The sequence below is a fragment of the Cygnus olor genome, chromosome 12 (genome assembly GCF_009769625.2).
Source record: "Cygnus olor isolate bCygOlo1 chromosome 12, bCygOlo1.pri.v2, whole genome shotgun sequence".
NCBI lineage: Eukaryota > Metazoa > Chordata > Aves > Anseriformes > Anatidae > Cygnus > Cygnus olor.
This window is the reverse complement of record NC_049180.1, coordinates 13,135,850-13,159,511: the sequence shown is the minus strand read 5'-3', so window position 1 is coordinate 13,159,511 and position 23,662 is coordinate 13,135,850. Positions and strand designations below refer to the sequence as shown.

The 23,662-nt window shown below is 48.9% G+C and overlaps 1 protein-coding gene across 3 annotated transcripts; it reads left to right on the top strand.

The window, feature by feature from the left end:
- The first annotated feature begins 444 nt into the window (after positions 1-444).
- Positions 445-20,528, top strand: PDPR (pyruvate dehydrogenase phosphatase regulatory subunit). 3 transcript variants are annotated; one of them, XM_040570917.1, is made up of 17 exons: positions 445-631; positions 3,489-3,622; positions 4,562-4,643; positions 4,732-4,895; positions 5,876-5,997; positions 7,086-7,203; positions 8,533-8,682; positions 11,561-11,753; positions 13,270-13,394; positions 15,035-15,190; positions 15,292-15,425; positions 15,815-15,963; positions 17,279-17,391; positions 17,773-17,867; positions 18,513-18,602; positions 18,859-19,041; positions 19,952-20,528. In XM_040570917.1, exons 2-17 carry the CDS (start codon positions 3,562-3,564, stop codon positions 20,354-20,356), a joined length of 2,340 nt encoding a protein of 779 aa, XP_040426851.1. In that variant the 5' UTR covers positions 445-631; positions 3,489-3,561; the 3' UTR covers positions 20,357-20,528. The 3 variants fall into 3 exon arrangements, with proteins under 3 accessions (XP_040426851.1, XP_040426852.1, XP_040426853.1); XM_040570918.1 differs by lacking the exons at positions 445-631; positions 4,562-4,643 and having other exon boundaries at positions 3,514-3,622; XM_040570919.1 differs by lacking the exons at positions 445-631; positions 3,489-3,622; positions 4,562-4,643; ... (3 more) ...; positions 8,533-8,682; positions 11,561-11,753 and adding an exon at positions 11,787-12,894.
- The last annotated feature ends 3,134 nt before the right edge of the window (positions 20,529-23,662 follow it).

Sequence of the window (23,662 nt, the reverse complement as noted above, 5' to 3'; positions counted from 1 at the left end):
GTTCAGGAAATAGCGAGCTGTCCCCTTCGCGCACCCGTTGGGGGCACTCCTGAGGTAAAATTCCTGTCAGGGCCTCACGGGGAGGGGGAGGGGGCGGGAGGAGAGGGGGCGGAGCCACGTCACGGGGGGCGGGGTAATACACTTGGGGGGCGGAGCCGTGCCGCTAGGGGGCGGGGCTCAGAGGGGAATAGCTCCGCCCCCTGCGCCCCGCCCCGGCCCGTGCCGCGCGGCGCCGGACGACTGTCGCGCCGCGTCCCGCCTGCCGTAAAGCGCGGCGGCCGCCTGCCGTAAAGCGCGGAAGGTCAGCGGGGCCTCCGCCGCCCGGTGCGGGGCCGTGAGGGGCCGCCGGGCCCGGTGCTGCCCCCCCACCCCCCCCACCTCCCCCCCAGGCCGAGGCCGCCGCCATGTTCCTGCGGCTGCTGTCCGACGTGCGGTGGCGCCCGGCCGCCCCCCGGTGGAGCGGGGCCGCCCGCTGCCCGCGGAGCACCTCAGCGGCCGCCGAGCCGCCGCCGGCCCCGCTGCCGGGCCAGGCGCGGGTGGTGGTGTGCGGCGGCGGCGTGGTGGGCGCCTCGGTGGCCTACCACCTCGCCAGGCTGGGCTGGACGGACGTGGTGCTGCTGGAGCAGGGCAGGTAGGGGCTGCGGGCGGCGGCGCCGGCTGGAGCGGGGCGTTTCCGCAGGCAGTTCTGCCATTTCTGTAGGTATTTCTGCCATTTCTGCAGGCAGTTCTGCCATTTCTGCTATTTCTGCCTCTTGGCTGAGTGCTGCAGCCGTGGGGTAGGTTTGTGGTGGCCATCGCTGACGGAGCTCGGTGCTTCTTCACGGCACAGGGCAGGCCTGCAGGGCCATGGGCAGCCCTACGCTGCTACGGGTAAAATAGATTAGGCATAGGGGAAATTAGTTGGGTTTGTTGATAGTCAAAATATATCTGCGTAGTGAGAAGCAGAAACGTTAGAAGAACAACTTTCCTTTTCCCCTCTCCTGTCCTCAGCTTTGTTCCTGCCCTACACAGCCTTCTGTCTCCTCCTCTGCCCCAAGAAGCGCGGGGGGCGAGGGGTTCACGGTGGCTTCTCCCTCTCCTGCTTTTGCCCTGGTCCCCCGTGGGCTCTGCCCTGGGCTGCATCCTTCAGGGAAACCTGCTCCAGCTGTCCAGGGGCTGCGGTTCCTCTGGAGGTATCCGTCTGCTCTGGTGTGGGGCCTTCCTCAGGCAGCAGTGAGTGCCTGCTCCATCATCTGGGCCTCCTCCTCCTCCACCTTCTCCTCCTCTGCCCTTGGGGTTTCTTCGTCTCTTCCTTGTTCTTTTCTTTTCGCTCCTCCTCCTCCATCCCGCTGGTGTTTGTTGCCCGTGAGCCTGCCTTCCCAGAGGTGCTGCTGAGGGCCCAGCTGTGCCCTGCGGGGGGTGTGTTTGGGAGCTGCCTGGAAGTGGCAGTGTTTGCAATGGGGCAGCCCCGGCCCCTTCTCACAGGGGCCGCCCCTGCTGGCCTCTGCTACCAAAACCCGGTGTTTTGGGGGGTTTTGGTAATGCGCGGTGCGAAGACAAAGCCTCCATCCCCGCCTCCGTGTGAGACGAGAGGTCACAAACTAAGGATCTGAAATCTGAGCGTTCTTGTTTCTCCCACTAAGCTTGCGCACAGCCACAATTGCAGTGCGGCTGAGTTCTCAGCTGACTCCTAGGCAGAGAAGCAGAGGATATATCCTTCACCTAAACTTCTCTGCGGACTCCCAGCCACGAATGGTTGGAGGTACTTGCATGTAGGCGTGGGAAACGGTGGAGTCAACGAAGGTGCTTGTGTTTTTTTGTGCCCCTGTATGTGTATTTGAAGGAGGTTTCGATTTGCCTCCCGCCCATCCGTGCAGATCTGAGCTCCGGAGGTCAGGACAGCTGCCGGTAGGGGTGGCCCAAGAGGTCTGGCTAAACCAGCAGCTCCAGCCACGTCTGTCGGTGCTTTGCTCGCAGGTAATTGCGTGGAACGCAGCGTGGCTTGGAGAGACGGGCCGTTTTAACAGACCTAAAAATCTGCACAGGTCACCCAGCCCCTGCTGCTCCTCTCTGCTAGTGGGATGGGACACCTGTGAAGCGTCCCAGCAGGGCTCAGCTGCAGGAAACGGGGAGGTTACGTGCAGTCGTGGCCAGACCCTCCCCCTGTAGGCTGGTTCAAGGCTTGGACTGCCCGCTTGGTCTGCTGCAGGGCGTAGTGCCCGTGAAGCAGCCAGCTCTGTTGGGGTTTGGTTGAGCACAAGCTAGAAGAAGGCTTTGTGCGCTCCTCGGTGAGGTGGGTGCGAAGCCTGTGGCAGAGCACGTAGGTCTTGTTGGAAGCTGACTGCCCAGCCCTCGCCTGTTGTCTGGGTTCTTGGTTTGGAAGTGAATTCTTGGTGCTTTCATTAAGCATTTTGGGGCCTTGGGCACGACGCAGTGCTGGGACCTTTGGGGCTGGAAGCTCAGAGCTTCCCCCGGTGCTGCTGTCAGCAGCAGGGAGCTCCGGCTGCTTGGCTTCGCCTGGCTGGGAAGCGTCAGGCTCTTCGGCAGCTGCCAGGAGAGGGAATTCTCCCACTGAGGTCTCCGAGCTCAGTCCACGTGTGTGCCCAAGTAGAAACAGCACTGCGTTACCAGGAGTGGTTTACAATTATGGCGAGCCCAGTTAAAGCTGCGCTGCAGCTGTTTTGGCTGTGACCGGGTAGGGGCGTAGCAAAGCGAATGCCTTACGCAGCTGGTTCTCGTGTTGGGTTTCGTGAGGGTGCGTTGTGAGGCCAAAAGTCAGCGTGTGGAAGGCTCGCGCGGGCGGGCAGAGCAGCGCGGGGTGGCTTTAGCAGCACGGAAGGTGGCTGCAAGTGGCGTGGAAGTAGCGGGAGAGAAATGCTTAAACGTAACTGTGCTGCAGAGCTTTTTATAGGTCTCGCTATGGAAGCCCTTCCCCAGGTAGCTGGGTGGGCAGTGCCTGAAGGGCAAAGCAATGCGTGCGTCTATGTAATTGCTGCACGCTAAGAGGGGCTTGGTGCAAACCGCAAAGATGCGAGGCTCACAGAAATCCAAGTTAATTCTGCTCTGAGGGAAACCCGGCTTTGGAGAAAGACGGGATCAGGTAGGCAGGTTGGCTTGACCATAAGCTAATTTTTTAAGTGCTTTCTTTGAAAGACGCAAGCGTTTAGGACAAGTTAGAGAGAAGTGGGTTTGAAACAGAACGCGCTTCCAAAAGCGAGGTAAAGCAAAAGCGCTCCTGATGTTGTGTTATCCCTGCATCAGCCACCGTACGGCTTTGGGGTTTCTCATGTGCAGCGGACTTCTCCTGAGGGGCAGAACTGATTTTCAAGTTGACTGGTGGTATTTAGCTTGCCAGGTTGACAAAGGGAGCAGTCGTGGTCTGGTGGGGGCGGGGGGCAGCGGGTGGGCGTTCTGTGCTGTCAGAAACCCGCAGGGGCAGCCTGCTGCGGAGCTGTGCTTGCTTCCCTGCCCGTCAGCTGGCTGAGGCCTTCTTTAAACTTCTCTTGCAGGCTGGCTGCTGGTACCACCCGCTTCTGTGCCGGCATCGTGAGCACGGCCAGGCACGTGTCCATCGAGCTGAAGATGGCAGACTACTCCAACAAGCTGTACCAGCAGCTGGAGCAAGAGACGGGCATACAGACAGGTACTGAGGGGTGAGCGCTGACTGACCTTTGGGAGGTCGGATCGAAGTGTTGGCCCTGAAGTAGGTGTCTTAAGTGCTGCTGGTTCCTGCTCAAAAAAATGATGTATTTGGACCGAATCAGATGCAAAGGAACATCACTGATCTGACTGGAAGAGGGGGAGGAAGGGTATCAGGTGCTCAAACTGGAGGCAGCCTGCCTGCAAACTGCCGTCTGTAGCTTGGACAAACGTAGGTGATTTTTTTTCGCAAGGACGCTAAAAAGAGACGAGAGCAAGTGACCCATATTCTGCACTGTTTCACTTCTCAAAAACACAAAAAGCTTCACAGAAACTCTAAAGCCCAGGCAAAGCAAGATATTTTACTCTAGTCTCACCCTGGAAATACTGAAGGAAATCTGTTGAAATTCTAACTCTTCCTCCAAAATGCTCAGGCACGCACCTGGGATGAAGAACTTGAGCACTGAAAGTTTGCTGCTGGCAAAGACTTGTGATAGACGTCAAACTCAACATGGATTATTAAATGTGCCTGTAATTAAGGTTACTGTTAAACTATTACAGGTGGTAGAGCCACAAACTGTCTGCTTTTAGTTGTTGAGGTTTTATTTTTCTGTGTATTCGACCACATTTTCACCTTTTTGCCAGTAACCTCTCCTCTCTTTTAATAGGTACCGTGTGTAGACTTTGTTTTATAAGCATGAATAAATGCGGTGCAAAGGAGAGTTAGAGCCCAAGTCAAAATTGAAGTGCTTTTTGGGAAAGTTGACTAATGCAATTCTTGATTGCTAACTGATAAATGTTTAAAGTTACGTGGGGATCTGGGGTTTCCTGGCTCTTGAGTAGTGGAAGCACCGGGTCTGCGATTAATTAAAGCAACGGGTCTGAAATTAAAAGGAATTCAAGATCCTGTCCAAACCTGACTTGACTTTGGTGATTGTCATAGGGTACATGAAGACAGGCTCTATTTCGCTGGCTCAGACTCAGGACCGACTAATCTCTCTGAAACGCATTGCTTCATCGCTGAAGTACGTATAAGCAGGAAATAAAACTGATTTTAAGTTTGCATCAACTCTCCTGCAACGCTAACAACGTTTTCCTTGTGTTCTGTGGCAGTGTAATGGGGATCCCGTGTGAAATTATCACCCCGAAGCAAGTGGCGCAGCTTCACCCGCTTATCAACATCCACGACCTTGTGGGGGCCATGTATGTGCCGGAAGATGCACTCGTGTCCTCTGCCAACGTGAGTCTGGCTCTGGCGACTGCTGCCTCACGGAATGGTACGAGCTCTTCCTCTGTTGGTGCTCTCCTGCCTGATAGTTACCTTCTTCCCATTAAAGAAAGTGATTGCATCTGTTCTGGGATCTTAGCTAAGCACTGAAGGCCAAAAGTTGGTTGTTTCTGTGTGGTTCGTATTCCTTGAAATCCCTTTTTTCTCAATAGCCAGGCTGAGTTTTTTTCACGTACTGATTTTTTTTCACATACTAAATCTTTAGAGAACTCATGTGATGGATCAAGCACCAGTTTGTTGTACTTGCTAGTTACGTATTTCTCTGAATAAGCACACACTGTTTTATCATAAATACAGTCTTTCGTAGGACCTGGCTCAAAATTACACATCAAAAGAGTTTTAATCATCGGAAATGAAAAGATCTGACTGACTCCTTGCGTCATATTTCGTTGGACATACATGCTTTGGAAGTGATCTTGGAAGTGAAGTAGTAAATGCTGTTTGTGTAGCACTTTGGCAGACCGGAGCGGTCTAAAAGTGGGGCAGAAGTTAATTTGATAACGGAGGTGAGGCACTCGAAGGATGAAAGTTCATCAGGCTGGAAGAAGCTATTTAGGGAGATACCGCTCTTGGTTTCTTTCAGTCCAGCTTTGTTTTGCTTACTGCTAATTGTTTTTTTTTTTTCACAAAATAACTGATTTCCCATAAAAGAAGCAGACTTGGTCACATAAAGGCACTATAATTGAACAAAATCTGTAGTTTACACTTTTTTTTTCCATGTAGTTGACACTGGGGTCTATCTGTCATCTAGAAGTGGGGATAGAATACTGTGATTCTTCATAAACTTACCACTTAAATAATGAAGAAGTTTTATGCACGCTGTTTTACAGGGTTTCCCTTAAGAATGGTTGGACGAAACATAGAAATTTTTGTCTTTATGAGAAAATAAGCTTTTAAGTTGAGCTTAAGGGTTTAATGTTAGTAGCTTTAGAACGAAGGCTTGTGATACACTGACTTTGTCCTCTTCAGGTGTCCAGATTCACGAACGGACGAGCGTCAGTCACGTCTTAATCCAGAAGGGTCGTGTGACTGGAGTTGAGACCGACCGAGGAAAGATTCAGTGCCAATACTTTGTCAACTGTGCTGGCCAGGTAGGATTATTAAAACTTGTCTTTCTTTTTCCCTTTGGTTAAGATGCAGTTGTGCTATTAAAGGAGATCTTTAAGGGAACTCCAAAAAAAACCAAACCAAACCAAAAAAAAAAAAAACACACTAGAAAAAGGAAGGTGCTTCCTTTCTGCCAGACTAGGCAAGCGTCTTGGCAGTCCACAACAGTTTGTCCCAAAGAATGTTGTTGTTTTAGATCGGACTACCAAAACAGGATAATAGTAGTCCCCCACCTGACTTCTTGCATGTTGTACGCTAAAGAAACTCTTGCGGTACCCCTGACTGGTTTTAGTGTTGTGTCTCTTCATCTGTGAAAAAGCTCTGCTCTAAAGTGCTGAGTTACAGCTGCTTGGGTATAGGATTCTAAAAACTTTTCCTTTATTAGAAAAGTGAATGAACACGTGCTCTTTCTTCATTTTCATTTTATGTGACTTTATTATGGTTTGTGCTTTGGCTTGGTTTACTGGAGTAGATCAAAGTCAGAGCAGCAGGGGCCCGAGGGAGGACAGCGGGGGTGGCTGTGTGCTCGGCACAAAGGCTGGGTGTTCCCTGCCGAGGAGCCCTGCAGCTTGCCGCTACACTGCTGCGCTTGGGGTGTCTCGTGGTGGGCTTGCCCTCCTGACACGCACATGAAAAAGTCACGTTCTGCTTTTTTTTCCTTCTATTGTTGCTTCTCTACCGTGCAGAGACACCTGACAGCCGCTGTTGCTCAGTGTGCAGCTGGCTCTCATTCTCGTGGGGCCCTGGCAGCACCACAGCCACCTTGGCTGTGGCCTATGAATCTTATTTTTCTTTTGTGTTTTATGTTGATGCTTCCTAGTCTTGAGCCAGCGTCCTGCTTTTCTAGATGTTACATGAGGAACACAAATACAGTCCTTGCCCCATATAGCTCAAATTCTAAGAAAGCAGAAAACAAATGTCTTTGTTTAAGGTTTAGGGCACTGAACCACATCTTATTCGGCCTTTTTGAAAGCAGACCCGCAGAGAGGATCTGTTTGCATGCTTTTGTCCTGCCTTTCTCATTGGAGTTAGTTTTCTTCTTTTACATTCTGGTTTTGTTTTGTAATTTCAGTGGGCCTACGAGTTGGGCCACTCTGGGGACGAACCAGTCAGCATCCCGCTCCACGCCTGCGAACACTTCTACCTCCTGACACATCCTTTGAAGGAACCTCTGGCAAGCAGCGTACCAAGTAAGGGTTCTTCAGCTGTTTTTCCACTTTCCTCGATGAATTATATCCTCCTTTCCAAGGTGACTTGTGTTATGACAAAACAGCCGACTAAGGACTGTCGCTTCTCAGCTCGATTGCAATTGTGAAGTATATTCTAGCTGAATTGCTTTGAATATCCTCTTTCAGTGGTATCTGTTTCCTTACTGTTGGGAAAGCTTTTGCTGCAGGAATTGATTTCCAGAGCTTGTCAACAGAGCAGGTGACTGACCTTGGCTCTAGCTTGGCGAGCTGCTGTGCCTGAGACTCGGACTGTTGCGTTTGTGGGCTGGAGAGGGTGCTAGCCTTGGCACTGTGTTTTCCTTGCAGGCTGCTGTCCCCAAATGGCCCATCTATTCCTTTCCTCCAACTGAAGCTAAGGCTTTACAATGGCATTTACATGTCTATGAGCTGTAGGGGCAACCCAAGCACTTGAGGTAATTGCTCCTCCCCCATGGTCTGGCTTTTGGATCTCTTCAATAAAAGCCCTTGTGTTTGAAAACTGTGGTGGGGAAGTAGGAAGCTTTGCTCATTTACTCTGTCTTTAGTAAGAGTTTCTGCTTCTAGGGAGTAATATGTATATTCTCTGAGGAATGCAGCTCTCTCACTGGACTCTCTGCTTCTCTTTCACTTTACTAGAGCAATTTAAATGTATATATATTCACAGCTTTTCTGTACATGGGGGAAAAAATGCTCTGAAACATGTCGGGTGCAGTTCCTTAAGTGCTTCAAGTTGACACTGCCACCAGAAGCGATCCTGACCTGACTGCTTGCCCTCACCCCGTTGCTGCCCGCTGTCTTTGTGCTGGTGGCCTGCAGCAGACTGGATCAGTGACCCACCCCTGTTAAAATTAACTGTTCTTAATACATGAAGAAAAGGATGGGGAGGGCGGGGTGTCTCTTGGTGGTAGGTCTGGTCCTGGGTGCAGTCCCAGTGGAAGTAAGCCAGTGTAATAGGCTGCTGGTGCCACGAGGGTTGCAGCTCCTTGTGTCCTCCTGCTCCCAGTGCCGCTGTCGTGCTGGCTTTGGTGCCCTTTAGGTTCAGCTCAGTTTCTCGTGCTGCCCAGAAGTTAACCTGCGTGGCTGAGATGGGAATCGATGCCGGTTTAGGCATCTGAACCGACTCACCAGGGGGCCACGTGAGGACCAGAAACAGTGTGAAGGTGTGGGCTGGGGAGACTGAAATGGCCCTGCCTGTGGGCTGCCAGCTTGGCCCAGCCTGCCGGCAGAGCCCGTCGCTGGTGCCTGTGAAAGACAGATGGAGGTCGCTGTCCCTTCTCAATTCCCTCCCCACCTCTTTTCTTTCCTCTGCAGCTATCGTAGACCCCGATGGCAGGATCTACATCCGCAACTGGCAGGGCGGCATCCTCTCGGGAGGCTTTGAGAAAAACCCCAAGCCTCTTTTCACGGAGGGACGGAACCAGCTGGAGATTCAGAACCTCCAGGAAGACTGGGATCATTTTGGTATGTCGGGGGGAGATGCCCGCAGCAATAAAGCACGTGGCTTCAGCAGGAGGCAGTTAGCAATGAGACAGGCTGTTAGAGACCAACTAGCATCTCTGTGCCTCTATCTGACTGGTGTAAGAAGGATGAACATTCTCTCAAATTCATTCGTTTCTTCATTTGTCAGTAATTTGCCTAAAACCACTTAACCAAGGACTACGTCGACATCTGCGCAGTGTGTAAAAACACCCGCTAACCTTTAGCTTGTGTTTATTTCCTCTAGTGCAGTGGCGTACTACATGAACTTTCCAATGCTGTTCTCCCCCTGCGTTTGATTTTTGGGCTGTCAGCACCACGTGCTGCTCCTCTTGTGACTGTAGATCAGCACTCTTGACCCGCCATGCAGCTGTGGCATTTTGTTTCTGCAGCTCCTTTCAGCGGTGGCTGCCAAGTGCATTTCCAGTGGAGGAAATTGCTCTGCGAACACAACTTGGTGGTGCTGCTTCCCAGACTTCATCCATCCCACCATCAACAGTGTGGTGCCTTGGTCCTTTTTAAATGTTCTTTCTCTTCCCATATTATTTGTTTCTGGTTTGATATTCTGTATAAATCTTTTTATATGGAGGGATCTTTCTGTAGGAAAGAATGTAGCATGGCCTCCGGGTCCCTTTTTTCCCCTCTCATATGCCTCATAAGTTTGTGTGCCTTTGATTCCCCTTTTATTTGAGGGAACCAGTTCTGCCCTGTGTCAGAGCTCTTTGCTTCCCCCGTGAACACACACGTCTCTGCCTGTGACCCCAGGCTCAGTGAGACTTTCACTGCTGTCTTTCTTCAGTGGTAGCATGTTCATCCAGCTGCTCCCCTGGTTGAACTGATTTATTTTTTGTGTCTGAGAGATAGCGTATGGGTTTCATAAACAATTCAGACCCCATGGTGATGGGGTGGAGCCAGGATGGGCTGTAGCTCTGTGCTGGCATATGGCAGAAGTTTTTAGATCTGCAGATGACTGCAGACTTGCTTGAAATACCAGCTTCCCTAATGAGCTGCTCAAGCGTTGCACCCACCTCCTCTTTGGTCTTCCAGATACTACTGGAATGGAAAAGCCCTGCTTGCTGGCACCCGCGCACTGCCCAGGTTTTGGAAGCAGCTGCACTCTAAGTTCCAGTGCTACCTTTCTATCACTTCAAACGTGCAGAGTAGCTGAGCAGTCAGAGCTTACTCAGCCAATATTTGATCCTCTTCTAGGGCTGCAGTTCCTGTGGTTTGAGCTCATGTGTTCCTGCTCTGATCTCTCTGATTGGCACACCTTTTGAGTTTAAAATAGCCTGTACAGTTGCTGAAATGTTGGGCTGGGTGTAAGAACAAGTCTAAAACTGATCCCTCTTTATCAGTAGGAAAAAAGAAGCCTGTAACAACAGGCCCTCCCTGGGGAATTACAAGGCATCAGAAAGAGCAGGTCAGCAGGCTTCTGCTTGTGACTTCTTAGGTGACGTGGAATCTGAATATTTCAGAGCCTGTGTGTAAAACTGAGGAGCGTTACTAGTGCTGAGTTTTGGGACTTTAATCTAGAGTACAGTGCAGAGAGAACTCCTGGACAAGAAGATCAAAGTAGATAGCTTACCCTTTTATTAAAGCTCTCAAATATCAGGCTGTGAATCGCCGAAGGACCTTTCCAGCGTGACTGGGCAATAAAGTGGCAAGGAAATTCAATGAGGATAAATGTGAAGTGACGCAAGCATGTGAGGGTGTGTGTGTTGGGGAGTGGTATTCATTTCCCCGCACAAAAGAACGGGCTTTGAGCTGACCATGGGGTTCTCGTAGTTCTGTGAAGGTGTCAGCTCAGTAGCAGTCAAAGCAAAATAAAGGAATTATTAGGAAAGGAGCAGAAAACAAAATCATTATGCAGCTCCGTATCCTTGGCGTGCCAGATAAGAGGTGTTCTGCAGAGGGTGTCATCTTACTGGTGAAAGAGCGGCTAGAAGCTGATCAGGGCTTGGAGCAGCTCCCAAGAGAGGGGTGACTGACTGGCAGGGATCAAAAAAAAAAAAAAAAAAGATGACCAAAGGGAGGTAAACAGAGGTCTAGGAATTCTTGAGCGAGAAGGACAGGCTAGGTGGGGATCTCCTGTTCACTGCTGCTTCTATTATACCTGCTGGGGGCCATCAGAAAGTTATTTGAGTTTAAGTTTTAAACTCAGTGATTCCTCTCACCACAAGTACTGGATGCGTGGATGTCTCCTTGGCAGCGTGTGCCAGGTATTTTCAGGAGTTTTGGGGAAGACTGGTCAAGTACTTGGAAAAAAGATACACTAAGGGTTGTTATTTAGTAAACACTATTTACCAGTTAGTAAATATTATTTTTATTTGGTAAATACCATTTAGCATTTATTAAATATTATTTTTGTATTTAGTAAATACCAGTTAGTGTTTGGTAAATACCACTTAGTATTTAGGGAAAGTGTATTGGGGTTTAGGAGAACTCTGCTGAAGGTAAGCAGAGGCTGGCAGAATGTGTGGGGCCAGTGTCATGTAGATTTCTGTTCTTACTCCTCGCTAGGTATCCGTTCCTTGCTGCTTTCCCTAACAAAGCTAAACACGTTTCCACTGGGGAAGGCATCGCTGGTCTGAATCATCTGCAGACTCAGACCTTCACCACTGGTCTGAATCAGTAGGGCTGCTTTTATGGTGTGCTGTGCGATCCATTTCGAGTGGTTTGGTGAGGTTTCTGTTCTGCCAGCATGATCCAGCAGGCTCACACTTCACCCAGTGAATGTGTCGAAGCATGGGAGCTGTTCCCTTTGGTTCAGACACCAGCACGCCCTCCATCCTGCTCTCTGGTTTGACGCTAAAGTGCCTTGAGATTGAAAGCCTTGACTTTTTGTCTTTTGTCTTGGTCCCAGAGCCACTCCTGAGTGCCCTTCTGCGCAGGATGCCAGATTTGGAGGCCCTGCAGATCATGCAGCTAGTGAACTGCCCGGAGTCCTTCACGCCAGACATGCGGTGCATCATGGGCGAGTCGCCCACGGTGCGGGGCTACTTCGTCCTGGCTGGCATGAACTCGGCTGGTATCTCTTATGGTGGGGGAGCAGGCAAGTAAGTGGTTTATCACCGTTTGGTGTGTAAGTAAGGTTTTAACCGAGAAAAAAGACTGCTCAGATGAGTCTTCTGTGTGAAGTGTTCTGGTCAGTATTTGTCACCACCCCTCTGCTACCAACAGAGGACGCTTTTGTCTCCAACTTGGGTCACGGGGGGGAGCAGTCCTGTGTGTACCCCAGCTCTGTGCTGGATTCTTCTCCTACCCTCCACACCTCTCAGGCACCATATCTCAGTCACCAGCAGCCTGCTGGGGATCGAGGGAGCTCCCTGAGGACTAACCGGTCCAAACTTGCATCTACCAGGATGAGAGAAAAGCTTAGCAAAGTACACAGTCCCTCATCTTCTCTACTCCACAATCCCCTTAATTTATTATTTGGCCGAAGTCCTTAGAGCATTCAAGTTGACACAACAGTTAATTTTTCTAAAAGAGAGTGAATCTAAAGCAGATAAATCACCATGTGTGTGATGCCATGTGCTGCCTGTTATATACTGTCCTCTGCCAGCGAGATAGGGATGTAGCCACTTCCCAGTACACTCCAATTCCTGTGTTAATGCAAATACTTTGACAGGCATGTAAGTGTGATCCCAGCAGCAAAGTTGCTTGCAAAATGATCATCGCTTCCTCTGATTGCCATTTGGTTTTGGCAGCCCAGCATCCCTTCTGCTGTACAGCCTTCTTAGCAAGCTGCTCATTTTTTATGGCAAGTGTTAGTATCTGCACTTGTTTCCACTAGTTTCTGTCTGTCTAATAATGTAACTCAGCAGAGAAGGAAATGGTGATTTTTCTTTGTCATAAATAATATGGAAATATGGAGAATCTTTGCAGTAAGGTTATCTGAGAATCAAGATCACTTCTGAGGGTAAAACATTATTTGACTGTTTGTTGCTACAGCCTCAAGATAAGCAGCTTAGCTTGCTAATGTAACTTTTAATGATCAGTCTCAAACCCCTTTGTTTTTCTGTTTACTGACTGTGAACAGATCCTTCTGCTCTGCTTTTGTCTGAGCTGCCTTTGTCCTTTAGCTCTGGAGCATGCCTTCCTCCTTCACTGCTAGAAGTGTAGCTAAACATAACTTGGCTGGTACCTCGTGCTGAAATGAACGCTGTCACTGATGGTTTGTGGCTGAGCCTACACCAGGTACTGAAAAACGACAAAACAGTCAGCTTCCTAACTCCAACTTAAATGTGCTCAGCACTCCTTTTTGTAGGGTAGCCTGAGAATTTGACACGGTGTCAGTCAGGCTACCTGTCCAGTTGCTGGTTTTGTTTACCATGTGTCCTGCTGCTCTGTGTGTTTTATCCTAACGGGAAACGAATAGTTTGGAAAGCTGTTGGTTGGGTTTTGTAATGGGGAAGCCTTCCAGATTCTGCTAGTGTTCAGAATGCAATGGCAGTTCTGTTCTCTCCCTACTGCAAGAAGTTCTCATGTCCAAATTGCATTGCTTATGACTTTAAAGCTAAACTCTTTAAGACACTGACTAATTTCTTGGTCTTTCCTTACTGCTTCCACCAGGTACCTGGCAGAGTGGATGGTAAATGGTTATCCATCGGAAAATGTCTGGCCTCTGGACTTGAAACGCTTTGGTACTCTTCAGAGCAGTCGCACCTTCCTCCGTCACCGTGTGATGGAAGTAATGCGTAAGTGAGGTCTCTGCATGCAGTGCTCACCAGGATGTCCAAGACTTGCTCTTTGCTGCGCTGTCTGTCCTCTGTCAACTGTCACCACCCTGAGAAACATTGTCCTTCCCCCTGGCCTCCCCTGCGACAAGGCAGCTCCTTCCCAGAAGAAGGCAAAGGCTGGCTTCTTTGTTAGCAGCATTCCTGCTAACTTTTCTGAAAGAGATGCTGTTGGTAGGGTGCTCTTTCCTATTTATATACTTTCCCATAAGGAGGAGGTTTGTGCGTAGGACTCCAGCCTAATAAAACAATACCAAGATCTTAACAAGAAATACTACACTATATCAAACACCGTTATTGTTTGCACATCATCATAGAGTGAAAATGCCATCATTTCTGACTTAGCAGTATGGGATCTAGTTATCTTATGTCATTCAGGAAGTCTTGGTAGGACATATTCTGCTTTCTCCTGCCCGAGTTGGTGATAAATGCCTTGCAGGATGGATCTTAGATGCCATTGTTCCTGTGTAAAGCTGTATATAATTTCCTCCTGTTGTTTGATTATCTGTCCTGAGATAATGTGGACATTTTTTTTTTCAAGTTTCAAATAGAACTATAAGTACACCACGAGTTGCAAAAGAAGAGCAGTTACTTGAACACCGAGTCTAAACTAAAAACATATTCGGGTGAAAGCAGAGAAGTTGTGTAAAGCTCTGAGTCTAGGTATATTCGGGGAAATAAAAACCTTAGGCTTCGACCTTCGTCCCAGAAAAAATCGGTTTATACTCTTGGCTTTATTCTGCTGTTGCTTTCCAATGTAGATCTTGATTCTAGAAATCTTGATAGTTACAGAATCACTCTAATTTTTACAAGATAAATACTGTATTCGTTTTTTCTGGTGTTACATTTCCACTATAATCCATTCGTCCCTCTACCCACTCTTTCAGCGGTACCAATACCAGGTAATGCCAATAAAATCATTAGTTGGGAGGCAAAAACAACAGAGTTGTTCAGTAAGAAATATTAGGCTATCTCAGCTTCAAATTTAAGTAATTTATGTCCTATGTAGAAGCTTAACGTTTGTAAAGAAGCATCCTTGAGTTTTATTCCCTGCTGGCAACCAGGGAGGATGCTAAACATTCATTAAGGTAACTTGTTTTCTAAATAAGAATATGATGCATTGGCTGAGCGTTTGGAAGAGCTCCAATAACTAGAAAAAGCTAAGCTGCCAGTATTTAAGAAGGTGGATTAGATGATCCTTGTGGCTGTGGGCTCCCTACCCCACTACTGGTATTGTCTAAATGATCAGTGTCTGATGCAGTGTGCTGTCAGGGAAAAATCATGCATAATTAATGCTAGTCAGCATGGCTATGGCTTCATGGAAAATAGAGAGTTTGGGTAAGTTATGTTGACAGTATTGTCATGAGACCATGAGTATCTACAAATGTAAGTGTTCTGTGCAAATATTGTTACTCTGATTTTGCATAGCTATAAATGGATCAAAAGAGATTTGCTGATTTCAAAAAATGGAAAAGTCAGAACTGTTTTGAGGGAATTTCATTGGTGGTTCAGGTGTAGTAAGAATGCGCATCTGTAATCTGGAGTAAAATCCTAGGTAAAAATCACTACTTAACCTAATAACGAATCTCTGACCATTGCAGCCCTCATGTGTGATCTGAAGGTTCCCCGCTGGGACTTCCAGACCGGCAGACAGCTGCGCACCTCCCCGCTCTATGACCGTCTGGATGCCCAGGGGGCTAGATGGATGGAGAAGCATGGGTTTGAGAGAGTCAAATACTTTGTCCCACCTGGGAAAGGTGAGATTGTGTTTTGTTCTGCCTAGCCCATCCATATTGGTCCGTGTTAGATCGTAGTTCATTCGGTTTATCAGTTGCCCTTTGATTCCTCTTTGCGTTAGATCTGCTGGATTTGGATCAGAGCAAAACCTTTTACAAGCCAGACTGGTTTGATATCGTGGGTTCAGAAGTCAAGTGCTGTAAGGAAGCAGTTTGTGTCATTGACATGTCGTCTTTCACCAAGTTTGAAATAAGCGTAAGTACCTAGGAGGTGGCAAGGCATCTGCCTGGAAAGGTGGCCTTTATTTACTGTTGGCTGCTTTCAAACTCCTCCAAGTCCTATTGAGGGATAGATAGAGAAGTCAGGCTGTACGGCCAGATTCAGGCTGCAACAAATATTTAGCTGAGATTGCCTGTCCTCTGTTGAGGGGCCCACTTCATAGAAATACCAGCTCAGTCTGTAAATAGGATTTGACCTTCGGCACCATGTGACCATTGTCTCTTATTATGCTTGAGACGTCAGTGTCACTATCAATGTGAATTGAAAGAATGTGGGTCAGGACGTTGATGCAGTCTTAAACTGCCCCAGTTAATTTGCGTTGCTCAGACAGCTTGTCTGACTTCTCTCCCTTTCAATTCCTGTAGTCCACGGGAGACCAGGCGCTGGAGAGTCTGCAGTACCTCTTCTCAAACGACCTGGATGTGCCAGTTGGGCACGTTGTGCATACCGGCATGCTTAATGAGAAAGGAGGTTACGAGAATGACTGCAGCATTGCACGGCTGAGCAAACGCAGGTAGGTATGCAGACTGCATCTTTATCACCAGCCTCTAAGAACCTATTAATGAAGATCATAAATTCCACCCCCACGCCCTGTAAGGAAAAAAGAAAAGCCTCGATTCTACACTCATCCCTAATTCTGTAACTCAAATGAGAAGGAGCTCCCAAACTTACCTGTAGTCCCCATATCGATAAGTACAGACTTCTACAAAATGTTTGGCCTTCAGTTGTTGAGTTTCTCAATTGAAAGACAAATTTGTTTTTGGCAAATTTGTTCCAGTCATTACTTTATTGCTTAAGTATTCATTTAAAGAGCAAACTAAACATGTTTGCTCGCTGGCTCCTGACCAGTCTTTTCATTGGAGTTCCGTGCTGAAACACTTCTTTTTGACTGTTTCAACTTGCGTTATGGTGTCGTTACTCTAGTTCTCAGCTCTGCGCTCACCCAGGGTTCGTTCTTGTGCTCTGTGATGCAAACTGACATGATCGCAAGATCTCGTCCTTAGACTAAGCAACTTGGGCTCTGTTTGGCATTTAAGTAGAAAAAAAAAATACACATGTTTAAAAACTATTTCATGGGTATGCCCCGGCCGAGCGTTGGATTCATTTCCCTAGACCATTTTCTATGTATGCTGTCCTTGTATTGGTGTGAGAGCATTCTTCTCTGCTGCTCTTATAATTAGAAGCAGCTTTTCTTTCTCTTCCTCTTCCATCTGCATTCATGTGTTGTTTAAAAGCGTTGTCTGTCTCTGTGAAACTGGTAGCTTTCCTCCTTGTTAATCACTTCTGCAGATATTATCTCTGTCAATAATGTACTTCAACTCGCAGTTGGTATGAAAGAGACTAGCTTGTTGTCACATATCAAGTGGAGTTCTGTTTTCGGAAACTGGTAATAATAACCACCATTGTGTAGGGAAATACTTTGACTGAAACAAGAAACTGCTTTGAGAATGAAGCACTCTTCTGACCGTCAGAGTAGCCAGAATCACTGGTCTCGAAGAGCTGCAAATACTCTCTGCAAAATGACTCTGACTTTGGGGCTACCTTGTGAACTTCCTGCAGAGCTGCCTGCATTCTGCTTCTGGTCCTTCTGCTGCCTTCTTGTCCCCAGGCTGCTGGTAATGCTCGCAGGCTGAGGTTTCCTGTCCTAAAAGATCTGGTGGCGTTGATCCAGAGACATTAGTCGTGGTTTTTGTAAACCGGCTTATTTTGGTCTGGTGTTATCTCGGAAGCTGCTGAATGGCTTCAGTAGTTCGTGGGCAAAGAATGAACTGAATCATCTTGTGGCTGTCAAGTTTCATTGTTTCTTGGTTTCGATTTTTCTCTTCCAGCTTCTTCATGATTTCCCCTACTGACCAGCAAGTCCACTGCTGGGCCTGGCTGAAGAACCGCTTGCCTAACGACAGCAACCTGACCATGGAAGATGTGACCTGGAAGTACACAGGTAGGAAATCACTGAAAGCAGACCTTGTTATACAGCCTGAAGTCACAAATGGTGCCTTGTGCTGCATGCCAGTTAATTGTTTAAGCTCTCTAGAGTGGTGGCTGGGTCTCTTTTCCAAACGGTTGGATGAAAGCAGCAATTCAGACTGTGAATTCAGACTCTGCCTCCTAGCAAGCTGTGAGCTGGGAGACAGCTTTCCTTTCCCATGGGCTGACAGGAGACAGCCCGGTGACATAACTTTTCTTTCAGTGAACTTTAAGACTTTCCACAGCTCACAACTTCCCAAAGAGAAATAGAAATCCTTGCATGCGTATATGCAAGATAGACACCGGGTAAGACCTCTCTGGTCTCATCCTAATGGTGTTATCTTCCTCTCTTTAGCTCTGAACCTGATAGGCCCTCGTGCTGTGGATGTCTTGTCAGAGTTGTCGTATGCCCCCATAACTCCAGAACACTTTCCCTCTCTCTTTTGCAAGGTGAGTGGCTGTGCTTCCTTCCTCCTCACTCTGCTAGGTTTTTTGAAGCATGTGTGGAAGAAGGGGAAAAACAATGTTTTGAGTGGCTAGAGGTGAATTTATATTTGTGTATAGATGCACTGCAGTAGCTGAGCTAGGTTGGTTGTGTACTCGTTAGGCTTACTTTGTTACTTACTGTTCTTTGGATTTTATGTGCTGAATATACAGGTAAATATGAATTTGTTTTCAGTATTCTTCTTGCCGTAGGCTTGGTGCCATTTGGTGTCTTGGCATATTTCATGTAATCAGTTCTGAAAGCGTCGATCTGAGGGGCAACTGGGATCATTGACTGGAGTCAGTGTCTCCTGTCGTGGTGAAAGGCTGAGAAGATAGCTGCAGTTCAGCTCCTGTCTTGTATTTAGAACATGAGCCTTTGTCCTGACCTAGTTCGAAGGCTTATCACCAAGTGATTGAGAAGCCTGGATAATGGGTTATTGCTGTCTGGATTTTTACACTAAATTCTTCAGAAGCATGTGCTGGTAGTGAACTACCTGAGGAAGGGGAAGAGGGCTGACCGGTGTGGATTGCATTATGTATTACTGTGTTCCTCCTGGATCTCTGTGCTGTGTTCCAGTTTGGATGTTTTCACCCCCTCTGATTCTGCAGGAGATGAGCGTGGGCTATGCTAATGGCATCCGTGTGATGAGTATCACTCACACAGGAGAACCTGGATTCATGCTTTATATTCCCATAGAGGTAAGAGTACGCTGTAGCCTCAGCTAATTAAAACAGTTCCTTGCATGCATAATAAGGAACACTTTTTCCATGCTGACTCAGGGTAACGAAGTGTCTGTTTTGTACCAGGGGAGTTTCCCCGCTCTGCCTAGTGCTCCAGCTGGCCCGACCTCGTGTGCCAGAGACTGGGCACAGTAACGTCAGCGGTGGTGTGTCAGATGCTGTCGCTCTTTCCCAGTGTTTGTCTGCAGCTCTGTGTCTCGCCCTCCCTTTGCAGTACGCCCTCCACGTGTACAACGAGGTGATGAACATGGGCCAGAAGTACGGCATCCGGAACGCCGGTTACTACGCACTCCGCAGCCTGCGCATCGAGAAGTTCTTTGCATTCTGGGGCCAGGATCTGGATGCCTTTACCACTCCTATGGAGTGTGGACGCGAGTTCCAGGTCAAGCTGGATAAGGTACGGTGGGAGGCTGAAACCACCTCCTGCAGCAGGGTCTGCTATCGCAGTGGGTACGGGTGGGAGAGGTGAAAAGACTGCCATGGATGTGTTGCTCTTCTGATGGAGCTGTAAGTGCATAGCTGTAACCCGTGTTCTTGTGCTTTGTAAAGAAATATTTGTGGTAGAAATACCGAAAATATTCTGCCCTCCTCCCTAGGCAGCACTCCCAGTGATCTGTGTGATGTCCTGCTTTGCTTGTGTGCAATGTGCAGGGCAGGGTGCTGGGTACCTTACGGGTGCTCAGCGCTCAGGTTTCCTTTTCCCAGCTGCTTTCCTGGTCTGCTGAAGCAAATGCCACCTGGTGCGCAGGCTGGCTTTTAATGAAGTTAAAAACATGAGGACAGACAGGGACAGGAGCTCTATTTGTACTGAAACAGAACAGCGTAGAGCTGTATCCTGCTCGTTTGTGGTGACAGGTGCCATCTCTGCCACTTGCTTGTTATCTTCTTTCATACGTCTTTGTGCGAGCCAAAACAAATGCTTATATGAGATAAGTCAGAGAGGGTAATGCGCTGATGAGGGACACAAATTTCATTTGTGGCTACGTTTTCTCTGGTTTATGAAACGTGGTAGCCTTCTGGGACCAGAAAAGTGGTGAAAACTACAATGGTGAGATGGCTTTCACTGCTGTAAAAACTAGAATGAATTTAAGGGCCCGCTTCACAAATATTTTGTGTTCATTAATACACTTAGCATCCGGAACAACGAACGTGACAAGAACCTTGTGTCTGAGCTGGGCTTTTTGTGCGCAGAAGCAGCCTGTCCTGCTGACTTCCAAGCTTCTCTTGACCTTGTGCTGGAAGTTTGTCTGTTAAAGCTCAGCAGCTGCCTTGTTCCTTTATCAGCTGATGCTTCCTTTCCTCCCCAGGGAATGCAGTTTGTCGGCCAGGAAGCGCTGCTGGAACAGAAGCAGAACGGCGTGTACAAGCGCTTTACCATGTTCATCCTCGAGGACCACGACACGGACATGGACCTCTGGCCCTGGTGGGGCGAGCCCATCTTCCGCAACGGCCGCTACGTGGGCAAGACCACCAGCAGCGCCTACAGCTACACGCTGGAGCGCCACGTCTGCCTGGGCTTCGTGCACCACTTCGATGAGAAGACGGGCGAGGAGCTGGTGGTGACAACTGACTTCATCAACCAGGGCGAGTACGAGATCGACATCGCTGGGCAGCGCTTCCAGGCCAAAGCCAAGCTCTACCCCTTCAGCTCCCTCTTCACGCACCGTCGCCGCAAGGACGAGGTGGAACTGAGCGGCTACCAGAGGGAGTAGAGCTGCGCACAGACCCGCTCCTCTTCCCAGGCTGGAGTCTCCTGCCACCATCTTCCAGTCCTCTCTCCTCACCCTGCATATTTCTTTCTCTTCCTTTCTTGTCTTGCCACTTTTAAACTTTTTCCAGCGTGTTACATTTTGTATATTTTAAAACTTTAACTTTCAAGCTTTCTCAACCCTGTCCGTCTCCCTCCTTCAGCCCTTCGCTTGCCAGGCTCCCACGTACCACGGTGGGTGGAGGGGAACTCCTTCACGGGAAGGAACTTTCAACACGGGAAGGGTTCAGGAGAGCTCCTGCGGACTGCAGCCCTTCTCTCCCCCCTCCGGTGTCAGGCGTGGGACAGCAGGCATCTGCTCGGCGCTCCTGGCCCCTCAGCTGGAGGCTGGGACTTCCCCTTGCTCCCCACAAACCACTTTGTAGAGGGGTCGGTGCGTTGGCACGCGCAGCAATAGTATGATCAGCTACCTCACTGGCACAAGGCAAAGCGCCGTGTGAGCAGCAGCGAATGGACAAGTTTGGGTATCACCCAGCTTGTTCACCATTTATCCACCATTTTTCCCTACCAGGGAGTCGAGTAGGTTTACCCGTCAGATCCCTGGGGTGACAGTAGTGCTGGTAAGTTTTTCGTCGTTGTTCGGGTTGGATTTTTTTGCCTGGGGTCGCTGAAGCTAGACGGCCTTGTATAAATATAACCGAAGAGCAGCATGCGTGTTTTACTTCTGTAAAGGAATGGGGTTGGGTTTTTTTATTAGCAAAAATACTGATTTCTAACAAGGGCAGTTGTTAGTGTTTAATGTTGATAGCACTGTTGAAATGCTGCTTCTGTTTCAGCTGCACAGTGTACAGTTTCTGTGAATATTCCTTCACTTTCATTTGTGTGTGTGTGACTCCATCAGGCTCGTCTGGCAGGGTTCACGCAGTGAAGGCGAGTTTCATGTAAAACCTGTGTTTGTTTGTGGACCTTGAGCAGCAGGAGGGGATGACATCTTGTGGCTTGGCTGCCTGCGGTTGTTCCAAAACTAGAGGAAAACCCCACAGAACTCGTCTCAGCTGTGGGGCTGGGACTACCCTGAGAAACACGGAGAGGTTCTGGTGGTGACAGCACCTCGGCAGCTCCTGTGGGACTCGAGGAAGCTGTCTTCTGTTCTCTCCTCAAATCTGTTGCACTTCTTTTCGTAGCACCTCACCTGAAGGGAGTGAAAGAGGGAGTTTGAGGGTGTGGAAGTTGGGTTCCGAATTGCCTCAGGTGGTTCAGGGGCTTCACCCCTTCTTCGGGTGTCAGCGTGCTCCGATTCAAGCACTGATGCTGTAAAAAACGGGGGGTGCTGAGTTGTATCGCACGGATTTATGCCTTTCCCTTCCCACTGTGAGCACAATCAGAACGGAAGATGTTCTCTCAGGAGACCTGTTGGGTGTTTTCCCTGCCTCTGGCACCCACGTGTTCATCATCGTCTTCCTGCTGCTGCTGATTCCAGCGTCCTTCAGGAGTTTAATCACAGCCTTGCACTGAGGCCAGCCCTGTCAGCACGGGGAGCACTTTGTAATCTAGAACCTTATGGGGCATTTTCTTTTCCAGTTAACTGGTGAGCATCAGCAGTGTAAATATGAGCTCAAAACCTCTGCAAGTTCTTGCTTTGAGTTTGTTTTCTGCTGCTTTAGTTGCTTTAGGTCGTGTCTTTGCTCGAGTCTTTGGTCTGCCAGCTCGTGATCGAGATATTCTCGGCGCACAAAAGGAACTGGATGGCCCTAAGGCAAGAAGTGTGAAAGGGAAAAACCTTTACACCTTAAAAACAGGTTGTCAGAGCAAGTTCCCCCATTCAGGGAGATGCAGAAGCTGTGAAACAGCGGTGGAGAATCGGGATAGGGCATAGGATGAAGGGAGAAGGAAGGATTCAAGCCAGTGGGGTAATAGGTTGGATGTAGATGTCACTTCTTTGAGTGTGCTCTCCTTTGTAAACAGTGAATTCCTTTGTAGCATCTGGCCTTGTTAGGGATTTCAAACTAAACTTGAAATGGATGTGCAAAAATTCACAAGTCTTTGCAGTGTAGTTGGGATCACGCAGCCGAGAGTGCGCAGCGTGGCTGTCGGAGGCAGAGATTCCCTTGGTCATCCTTCCCTCCCAAATCCCCAGGTACCGCTCTCTGAATTGAAGTTTTGCCTGGCATATTAGGATAAACGGATGAAATGAAAGGGTGACAAGACATCAACAGGTTAACATCCAGTTCTTTTTTGCGTGGAGAGATGTCGTGGTCCCACTGTGCCCGTTGTGGATGTGTGTACCAAGGAGGACCTCTGCTGTACCGGCACGTTACCTGAAAATCGTGCCCTGGGGCTCTCGAGGAGGATGCCTGTCTGTCCTCTTGTCCCTCCGATGGCTTTCTGGGACATTGCAGTGCCTTCCTTTCCCAGGGAAAGAGGTGCTAGGCTAAAGAAGAGCTTTCTGCTCAGTGCTCAGGATGCGCCTTAGCGCAGCCCTCCTGATTAGAGTTCGTGTGCCACTTGTCGCTGGAGAGGAATGAGGCTTCCTCAGGAGAATGCCGAGTGTTTGGCTGAGGTGGGCTGAAGTACTGAAAGCAGCTGCTGGAGACTTGTCAGCTAAACCACTCGCTCTGGTGAGTTATAATTAGTTCAGAGCGAACCAAAAGGTCAGCAGCGTGTGTCCTCTCGGTGCTGAAGCATCGCTTCAGTTGCAGCCAGGTTATATTCCTTCTTGCGATTTTTCTTTCCCCCCTGTTTTATAGGTGCCCATTAGTTCCTCAGATAACTTGTGATAGGGTTTTCTCTTCCCACGGCAGTTCTGACAACAAAATTGTGTTCTGTGAGCTACTTCTGCCATTATGTCTGCTCAGGCTTATTTTGTGTCTGGATCTATCAGTACCAAGAGCAGAGAACAAGAATAAATGCGCACCGTGCAGTAGGTGTGGCAGTACTCTGCAGCGTCACCCTGCTGGTGGAGGCTGCTGGCAGCTGGCAGTCCTGCGGCTCGCAGCTGCCTGCCCCTGCTCTCCCTGTGACAAATTCTGTTTCTTTCATGTCTGAACCCGGAGGCTTCAGCTGCTGCTCGAGATTTAGTCTGTGCGACTTCTGGCAGGTATTTCTGGCCTTAACCGTGACTCGTCTGTCTTCTCCAGCTTGGGTGGCAGTCAAGGGGACAGCTGGATGGCAGCTTTTAGGACAGGGCCAGATGCTGGGGCTGAGCGAGGCGCTCCTAGCGCGCTGCTTTCTTCCAGGGCATGAAGCAGGGATGCAAAACTGCTGCCTTCGCCTCATGGCTGCAAGTACAGTGCTTGAAAATGAAGAACAA

Coding starts and splice junctions, on each gene's coding strand:
- PDPR (XM_040570917.1), top strand. CDS start 3,562: ATGGCAGACTACTCCAACAAGCTGTACCAGCAGCTGGAGCAAGAGACG. Junction 17,392..17,772: donor TGTGACCTGGAAGTACACAG/GTAGGAAATCAC, acceptor TCCTCTCTTTAG/CTCTGAACCTGATAGGCCCT. Junction 18,603..18,858: donor TGCTTTATATTCCCATAGAG/GTAAGAGTACGC, acceptor CTCCCTTTGCAG/TACGCCCTCCACGTGTACAA.